Source organism: Anneissia japonica, unplaced genomic scaffold (genome assembly GCF_011630105.1).
Source record: "Anneissia japonica isolate Jap-2015-1 unplaced genomic scaffold, ASM1163010v1 scaffold1889_len2455224_cov183, whole genome shotgun sequence".
NCBI lineage: Eukaryota > Metazoa > Echinodermata > Crinoidea > Comatulida > Comatulidae > Anneissia > Anneissia japonica.
This window is the reverse complement of record NW_022752980.1, coordinates 152329-162400: the sequence shown is the minus strand read 5'-3', so window position 1 is coordinate 162400 and position 10072 is coordinate 152329. Positions and strand designations below refer to the sequence as shown.

At 39.1% G+C, this 10072-nt stretch overlaps 1 protein-coding gene across 2 annotated transcripts in view; it reads right to left on the bottom strand.

Annotated features, from left to right (window-relative positions):
- The window catches only part of LOC117122536 (MAM and LDL-receptor class A domain-containing protein 1-like), a 114460-nt gene that overhangs the window by 92996 nt on the left and 11392 nt on the right, over positions 1-10072 (bottom strand). For both annotated transcript variants that reach the window (XM_033268129.1, XM_033268130.1), the window contains exons 3-4: positions 3750-3896; positions 2492-2839 (exon numbers count right to left, since the gene is read on the bottom strand). In XM_033268129.1, the coding sequence (XP_033124020.1) occupies positions 2492-2839; positions 3750-3896 (495 nt within the window). The remainder of the gene's footprint in view (positions 1-2491; positions 2840-3749; positions 3897-10072) is intronic.

Sequence of the window (10072 nt, the reverse complement as noted above, 5' to 3'; positions counted from 1 at the left end):
TGTCATTGTTATGAGTGGATTTCCAATTGAATACTGCATTTTAATGACATAAATTTACAATATTAGTGACAATTTTAGGAAAAATTGGCGGCCATTTTGAAACTGCTGGCAACCCCCCTTACGTATGAAAAAAAAAAAATGTTGCACATGCTTTTTCGAATTATCTATGTCTACTCTACATCATATCCAATTATAGCAAAAAAAAAATGCAACCTCTGATATTGCTACATTTCGGATTGGACTAGTAGTTAAGAATAAAAGCGAAAGCTCGGCGCTGCACTTCTTCGATGAGCATAAGGTTAGTTTTTGTTGAACCGCTCGATACGGAGCTTGCATACTCTAGGTCACTACGTATAAGAGATGTGAAAAGTGGTTTAGTGACATACACTGGTGCGTTTTAACAAATCGCACGCTTAATTAGGCCGAGCTTTCGATTAAATTTCTTTACCGCCCTGCTGACATGATTGTCCCATTTGAGATATGTCGAGATGTCGACTCCAAGTTCCCTAATTACACTAGCCCTGCCAAGTCTCAGGCCATTCGTGCAGTAAGAAAACTTAACAGGTTTCCCAGATCTACTTATTAAATAATTAGTATTTAATTTAATAATTAATTAATTTAGTAATAAATTTACAATTCCATTTAGAATATAAATAATTCTTGTCAGCTGTTTTATTACCTTGTGATGTTCCGTATGTGTGGTCATACTCAGGACCAGTACGAAATGAAGGTGTTGACCCAGCTCTTCTTATCCAATCAAAATCATCATATTTATCTTGTACAAAGTAACAAATGTAGGGATCTTCGAAATCACATTGGTGTTGCACTAAAATAAATACAAGAATAAAATAATTGACATTGGCTGTAAAATCATGTTGAACAATGGAAAACCAAAGTGCAATATAACCCGTCACTTTGGTAGGAGAAGCATTTATAAGTTCTTCTACCGGCAATATTAAGATGTTTCCAAATTGCTGTTATATATCTGCAGAATTCCTATGTACATTTTTCAATAATACAAACAAAAAATCATCTGCTTTTCAAATTGCTCTTGCACAAACTCGAACGGCATTCACAACCTAGGTCCAGGCCCGTAGGCAGGATTTTCGATGGGGAGGTGCGTTTTGCAACCGACGTGGACCTTACGATGGGCAACTGCCTAGGGATCCCCGCGAGGTGGGGTCAACCTTCTGGAAGGTCTGACAAATTAGCATTTTGAGGGCTTTTTTAATGGATTTCTAAATTCCATCATTTTTAATATCCTATTTAAATTGTTATTCATTTAAATATTGTCTAGGGACCTACAGTAAAGCAGGAGGTATAGAGGGTGGGGTGAAGGGAGGAACTTGCACAGAAAGATGGTCAATAGCACCTCAGCCTCACGATGGTTGGGGATGAGGTAAGAAAATTTATGATTATGGCACCTCCAAATGGCCTGAAATGGCACTCTCCGACAAACTTTAATTATGATTTTTCTTTTTTCTCCTTTTCTTTTAAATAATTTTAGGGGGCTCTCCCCCGTTGAATCCGCCAATGTGAAATTGTAATTTGTTTATGTTCTTTACATATGTAGGCCTACAGATGACATGGATCAATCTGCAATCACTGGAACTGGTAATTTCCAACAGATTTCGTAGTAAATTATTAAAAATCAACGGGTAGAAGAGCGGGCAAAAAATTTAATGCATACTATAGCATTTCGCGATAATTAGGAACGATTTTAGTGAAATAATAGGCTTTAAAAAGTAGACTTTTTAAAATTTGGTGGTCCAGGGACAGAGGCCTGAAGGTGGTTTGTAAGAAAAGCGACAAAGTAGCATTTTGAGGGTCTTACATAATAGATATCTCAAACACATAATTCATAATTATTTCATTTAAATTTTCATTAATTTGGGTGTTTTTGCTACCTGAAAAAGTAACGTTATTATGTCCTGTAGATTTGCAGGCCTATAGATAACATTTTTCATATTATATAGATCAATCTGCAATCACCGGAGACGATCAATTTCTAACAAATTTCATACCACATGATTAAAAATCAACGGTTAGATACGCTAGCAAATATATAATGCAATGCATGCTATAGCATTTTGTGATAATTAGGAGCGATTTTGTGAAATCATAGGTTTTAAAATGTGCACCTTTTGGAACATGTACTACGGGCCTGTTAGTTACAAATGTTAATGATTAACTACAAACACATTTTTGATTTGTACTTAAAATGTTATTATTGCATTACTTAATTAACTTTTTAAGAATTGCTTTATTGCTTTTGTAATTTATTATGCAAATCACACATCCTCCCTATGAGATATGTTGGTTGTCCCCGGATATATTAAACACAATCCTGGGCCAGGTGTTGAAAGGCCGTATGGTAAAAGTCCGAATATTGATTGGTGTTAGGACTCAAAAGGCCAAGACAAAAAGCCCGGTGGCAAAAAGGATATTAACATTTGTATTTTAGTGATTTTATGATGAAGGTGTATTTTACCGTTTCTCAAACATATTCCATCGGTGATCTTGACGTCATCTAAAGCAATGTCACTTGTATAACTACTTCCTACAATTCCTTCAAACACTATCTGGTAGGCACTTTTTGTTTCAACAAAGATTTTTCCAAGACGCCAAACATTTCCTTGGTCATTTCTTATTGTCCACACAGGCTTTCCAAAAGTACCTGCTGTATTTACTATGTATACACTCAATATGTTCACTGTGGCCCCGTACATGTGGTAGAACCACTCAACGCATGTGCCGTTCGTTGCAGGATATGACGTCGTCCAAAGGCGAGCGGTGTCGTTGAGATTTTGAGGTGACGTTTCGATGTACATATAGAAACCTGTAAATAATGAAAAAAATGTACTATTTCTAAGACATTGAAACCTGTCTCTTATACACATCTAGATGTGTATAAGAGACAGCCTCTAGCATGACACGCTTTCCAAATGCATAAAACCCAACAGCAAATACATAATAATATAAGTCGAAGAAAGAAAAGTTACATAGTTCTAGATAAAAGACAAAAACATTTTTGTAACCCAAGTGCAAGTGCTGACAGGGTCAAACTCGTTGACAAACAGAAGCTCATAAAATATGCGTAAGGCTCGCTTAAAATCAGATATTTTCGTGTTTGAACGTATGGGATGTGGGAGTTGGTTCCACATAGGAACAATACGATTGAAGTAAAATCTTCTGTAAGTTTCAGTTTTGCAACGTTTGTCAACGAGTTTGAGATGGTCAGAATGACGAAGAGAACGTAAAGAGGCGAGGAATTAATTAAAAACGAAAAAAAACCAAAAGATCAATTAAGTCCCTTCGAATGGAAAGAGGAAGTAAATTAAGAAAAATAAGGCGTTCTCTATATAATAGTTGTAAGCAGGGTAGTTAAGAATAAATGCGAAAGCTCGGCGCTGCACTCCTTGGATGAGCATGAGGTTAGATTTTGTTGAACCGCTCCATACGGAGCTCGCATATTCTAGGTCACTACGGATAAGAGAGGAGAAAAATGGTTTAGTGACATACACTGGTGCATTATAACCAATCGCATGCTTAATTAGGCCGAGCTTTCGATTACATTTCTTAACCGCCATGCTGACATGATTGTCCTATTTGAGATATGTCGAGATGTCAACAGCTTTCCCAGATATTCTAATTAAATAATTAGTTTTTAATATAATAATTAATTAATTTAGTAATAATTTTACAATTCCATTTAGAATATAAATAATTCTTGTCAGCTGTTTTATTACCTTGTGATGTTCCGTATGTGTGGTCATACTCAGGACCAGTACGAAATGAGGGTGTTGATCCAGATCTTCTTATCCAATCAAAATCATCATATTTATCTTGTACAAAGTAACAAATGTAGGGATCTTCGAAATCGCATTGGTTTTGTACTAAAATAAATACAAAAAGACTAAAATAATTGACATTGGTTTTCCATTGTTCATGCTTTTACAGCCAAAGTGCAATATAACCCGTCACTTTGGTAGGAAAAGCATCTACATGTTCCTCTACCGGCAATATTGAAATGTTTCCAAATTCCTATTATATATCTGCAGAATTCCTATGTACATTTTTCAATAATACAAACAAAAAATCACCTGCTTTTCAAATTGCTCTCGCACAAACTCGAACCGGCATTCACAACCTAGTTCCAGGCCCGTAGGCAGGATTTTCGATGGGGAGGTGCTTTTTGCAACCAAAGTGGACCTTACGTTGGGCGACTGCCTAGGGATCCCCGCGAGGGTGGGACGAATCTTCTGGAAGGTCTGTCAAATTAGCATTTTGAGGGCCTTTTTTTAATGGATTTCTAAAATCCTTAATTTGTAATATCCTACTTAAATTTTTATTCATTTGAGTATTGTCTAGGCACCTACAGTAAAGCAGGAGAAATAGAGGGTGGGGTGAAGGGAGGAACTTGCACAGAAAGATGGTCAATAGCACCTCAGCCCTACGATGGTTGGGGATGAGGTAAGAAAATTTATGATTATGGCACCTCAAAATGGCCTAAAAAATAGCACTCTCCGACAAACTTTAATTATGATTTTTCTTTTTTCTCCTTTTTAAAAAATAATTTTATGGGCTCTTCCCCCTTGAATCCACCACTGAGAAATTGTAATTTTTCATGTTCTTTACACCTGTAGGCCTACAGATGACATGGATCAATCTGCAATCATTGGAGCTGATAATTTTCAACAGATTTCGTAGCACATTATTAAAAATCAACGGGTAGAAGAGCGGGCAAAAAAATGTAATGCATACTATATAGCATTTCGCGATAATTAGGAACGATTAGTGGTCAGAAATAATAGGTTTTAAAAAATAGACTTTTTGAAATTTGGTGGTCCAGGGACAGAGGCCTGGAGGTGGTTTGTGAGAAAAGCGACAAAGTAGCATTTTGAGGGTCTTACTTAATAGATTATTCAAACACATAATTCATGAATATTTCATTTAAATTTTCATTATTTTGGGTGTTTTTGGGACCTGAAAAAGTAACCTTATTATGTCCTGTAGATCTGCAGCCTATAGATAACATTCTTCATATTATATGGATCAATCTGCAATCACCGGAGACGATCAATTTCTAACAAACTTCATACCACAGTAATAAAAAGCAACAGTTAGATACGCTAGCAAATATATAATGCAATGCATGCTATAGCACTTTCTGATAATTAGGAACGATTTTGTAAAATCATAGGTTTTAAAAAGTGCACCTATTGGAATATGGGGAGGGGGTGTTTCCGCACTCTCTGCACCCCCCCCCCCCGCCTACGGGCCTGCTAGTTCCAAATGTTAACGATCAACTACAAACACATTTTTGATTTGTTTAATAATTTATTATTGCATTACTTCGAGTGCATCTTGCATGCTATAGCACTTTCTGATAATTAGGAACGATTTTGTAAAAATAATTTATTATTGCATTACTTCGAGTGCAAAAAAAAATCTTTTTGCAAAACATAACTTAGTGACCCCAGACATTATAACCACAACTTAAGACATGATTTTTCCTGGGGTTTGTAGATAAGATGGGGTGGTTTGGCGCTGAGGGTTATGAGAACCCTTAAAAATATACTTCTACAAAAGAGATAGTGCAACAATTTTGATGGCTGTTTTGGATAGAACAGTATTTCAAATGGACAAAAATGTAATTTAAGACGCATAATTGCTTGGGGTTACTAATTAAGACGCCTACTAATTAACGACTAATTAACGATTTAATTAAAATTTCAAGTGCAACAAAAATTATTTTTGCAAAACATAATTTAGTTACCCCATACATCATATCCACAACTTAAGACATGTTTTTTCCTTGGAGTTTTTAGATAAGATGCTAACTGATTTAACACTCAGTTTACGGTTTGTTCACAATTTTAGAAAAAAAAACATCATAGATTACTTAATGCAATTAAGGTTCAGGCACACATGACATGAAATCCACAACTTGGCCTGCTTTCCTTGAGGCTTGCTGGCAAGAAACTTCCTCTTTAACATGTAGATGCTAGATAAGTGGATGATAAACCTACGTCCGGGGGATTCCCGGTTGGGGAAGCCTCTTTTTGAATCATTGAAACAGAGACAATGCATGTTGTATGCACATCATTCCTTCTCAAATAATTCGAAATTTTTGCATGATTTCATGAGTTTTGGGCGTACCATAGACCTAGATAACCCATCCCCAAGGTAGTGCGTTACTTCAATGGTACATTTACAGTACTGATGCAGGGTACATAGTTTCGAACGAAGCCGTTTAGATAGGCTATTGTGTACATGTAGTCCTCTGCTTTAATTAGTCAATATTGTAGTTTGTAATACAACAGTAGTCTTGCCATTTCCTTTTCTGGCAACCTGTGGAAGAGGCATAGCTGTCAAATAGTATGGTAGTTGGGGCCTAGCATTGTGAAGATGGATGCAGATTCTGCCCCGAAAACATCTGAATCACAGCAGTCGGGACATGGGCTTGATAATTCGGTTCAAGATGAAAGTGTGTCAAGTACACCCATGGATAATGCTGGAGATTCATCATCAGGTAAAAAAAGGAATCCGATTCCCTGAAATGATACGAAGGCCTACCTGTATCCAAAATTCTTTCTTAAAGAAGCCTTGACGGGTCGGTGGATATCATCAGTCCAAATGCACACCCAAGTCAGGAATGTAAGTAGGCCTAAGCACCAATAACCCAAAGCTACGTTTCATTGCCGAATGTAGTAATGTGGTGTGTCCCTTTTTATTTTCTAAGATGGCTTAGAATTTGGTAAAAATTCTAAGCCATCTCGATGTATCGTTCATGTCATGGAGAAAGAAAGTGGCCCCTTAATACGTGTGACCGACGACAGATGGGCAACAATTCTCAAATCAGCAGCTACTCGTAAACAAATGACAAGATACGAACAATCAAAATATCGACCTGTGGTCGAAAGTCTCCCTTCAGCAACCACTGCGCTGGATGGGTATCATCGACGGTGCTATAGTGACTTTACTGCCATCCAAGTCAAGAGTGTTGATGAGCAACCAACTTCCTGTAGTAAAGACTTAAGATCATCAACAAAGTCACCAGTGACTCATGAATGACAAAGAACAATCTCGCTTAGGTATTTTTGAGAACAAGTGTCTTTATTGTGACAAACAATGAAAAAACTCTAAATGATGGTACCAAGGAAGGTTTAGGGTCTGTAGAAACGAAAGATGCTTAAAATAAAATTTGTGAAGCTGCTAAGCTGTTGGGAGGTTCAGTTCTGGTAAAGGTTTCTGGTATTGATTTGATTGCCAAGGAAGTAAAGTTTCACCATTCTTGTAGAAAAAAGGCATTGGCTTCTGCATCTCGGGTAAAAAGAAGTGGGCAAAAAAGCTGTATGCCTGAAAGTCAGATAGCTGCAAAGCAGGCAGTCACACAAATCATTGATTACATCAAATTGCATGTTATCCAAGACTCACGACCAGAGCGTTTGAAGTCAGTATTTGATCGGTACTGTTTGTTATGTGAGGTAGCAGAAGAAGAACCCACCACCAGTAGTTTGGGGAAATACTCAAAAAGCGTTTCCAAAACGAGGTGGAAATTTCTGCTCCTAGTGCAAAGAAGCAAGGTTCGATTATTCATTCCGCCTTGATTACAAGTCAATCAAAGTGGTTTATGATTTCCAATCATCTGATGAAGGTCAACTCGTAAAATCCGCCTTACTCTTGCGCAAACATCTGAAAAATGTTGAAAAAATCCCATGCAGCGACCCCTTGGATCTCGAGTCACTCATGCGTGGCGAGGGTGAAGCACCAGAGTTGGTACATCTCTTTTTCCGTGTCCTCTTTGGTGGAAGAAATCGAACCTCTGAGTCTGTAAAACGGCGTGCTACAACAGCAAGCAAAGACGCATTGTTCATTGTTCACAATGGGCAGTTTCTGCCAAAAAGCATATTGTGCTTGGTAGTCTGGTGCATTCAATTTTCAGAGAGCCGTAAATTGATGACGGTTCTGAATCGCCTTGGCCATTGCATTGTCTATTCAAAGTACGAGGAACTAGAAACTGAGCTTGCAACAACCATCCAAAGCATACCGATGTTTTCTCCAAGTGGTGCGATGCGTGGTCCCGTCATGGGAAATGCATTTGATAACTATGATGAGCTGGTTCATACGTTATCAGGCTTTGAGAGCCTACATGATACCATGGGTATATTCTACCAGAACGTTGACCCACATGCCACTGAAATTGATGCTGAGCAACCAACCATGTCTTCTAAAGCTGAAACCATGTTGCCCACATTCAGAAAGTTTTGCCAGCAGAAGTCGCTCCGTATCGTCAAGGATGGATCAGTTTGAATATCCCAATACAGAGTATAGCAAGCTCCCTGACACTTCTTGTCGTGCACGAAAGCTAGACACATTATTCCTCGTGAGCCATATCCTCAATTCCGAAACTGTGCCAATGTGGGGTGGATTTAACGCACGCCTTCATCAAGACAGATTGCCGAAACAGGTTGTACACTATATGCCAAACCTGAACCAACCCATCACAAAAGATGCTGTTGTTACAGACACCATGCGCACAGCTCTGAAGTGTGCCAAGGAATGTGGCCAGGAGTATGGCCTGGTCACGTGCGATCTAGATGTCGCAAAGACTGCACACAGAATCCAAGTAACCAGTCGGCCAGAATTCGACAATCTCTTCGTTATGTTTGGAGCATTCCACATTCTCATGTGCTACTTCAGAGCCATCGGAAAGGTTATCGCAGAATTAGGTGGTCCAGCAATGCTGATGGACTCAGGCGTATTAGCACCAGGATCTCTGAGAGGGTTCATCGAATGCTTAAGCTATAATCGCTGTAAACGGCTTCACCCAATGTTAGCCCTTGCGTTCGAGACATTACTTTTTCGCCAGTTCATGAAGGACGATGAGAACTCGGACTTGGTTCTTTTAGAGCTGTCCCCCTCGAAAAGAAGGAAGATGTTGATCGTATTTGCAACTCGGCACCGTTCGTGGAGCTATTTGAGGCTTTTGAGAAGTTCAAGAACCGACCTGAAAGTGGAGACCTTGGTCGAACTGCTAAGTTTTGGGCTCCGGTACATACAGATCTACCATATCGTTGAACGTGCGATCAGAGAGACGGACATCGATCTCTTCATCACCATATTGACTCCAATCACCAATCTGTATTTCGCAACCAACAGACAGAACTACGCTCGCTGGATGAGCAAATACCAGCTGGGCTTGATGAATTTGTATGATTCACATCCTGGTCTCTGGCAGATTCTAGAGGATGGTGGCTTCTCAGTAAGATGATCAGACAATGAGTTTGCGCGAATTCCAGTGGATCTGACCCTGGATCAATGCTGATGCTGCCTCCCGATGACAGGACACCTCATCTACGAACAACTACAGTTCAAGAGTACGGTGGAGTGTTACAAAGAGCAGCCGAGCAGCACTTGTCAATGAAGCTCTTACCGCAGTTGGAATGGGGCACACAAAAAATCAAACTGACCTCAGTGATGATCTCCAGAAGATCTTCAGTCAGATTGAGTCATGTGCCAATCCGTTCTCACTTGACACAAGCTTGCCTCTCAACATCATCAGCACTGGAAAGAGTGTAATCACTGTTGAAGATTCCAGAAGACGGCAAGCATAGGCATGAAATCTTTGTCAAAGGATGTCTAGAAAGTGAAGAACGTTTTGAAAAACCAATCCGCAGACATCCTCTTCGCACATTTGCAAGTGAATGTGTAGTCAACAGGAAAAAGCACCAAAGAGGCACAGCTCAAAAGTACTAGTGCACTTCTCGGCTGCATTGCCTTCACAGCAGTAACAAGTAACATTGACCTGGAGCATGTCTTCTCATTCCCACTGACACCGGTGCCACTCTCAATGTGTCATAGTGATGGCACGATGACCCATACTGATAAAAGCAAGTTGTTCAAACTTTTGGAAGATACTGTCAGTAACCACGGTAGCCCAACATACGTCGGAACTCATATCATTGATGGTAATTTTCAATTTCACTGCATGTCGCCAGATCAGCCTGAAACGTACGGAGAGCTTTCACGAAACATCCTGACTACTAGTTTGGCGTACAAGTCACAG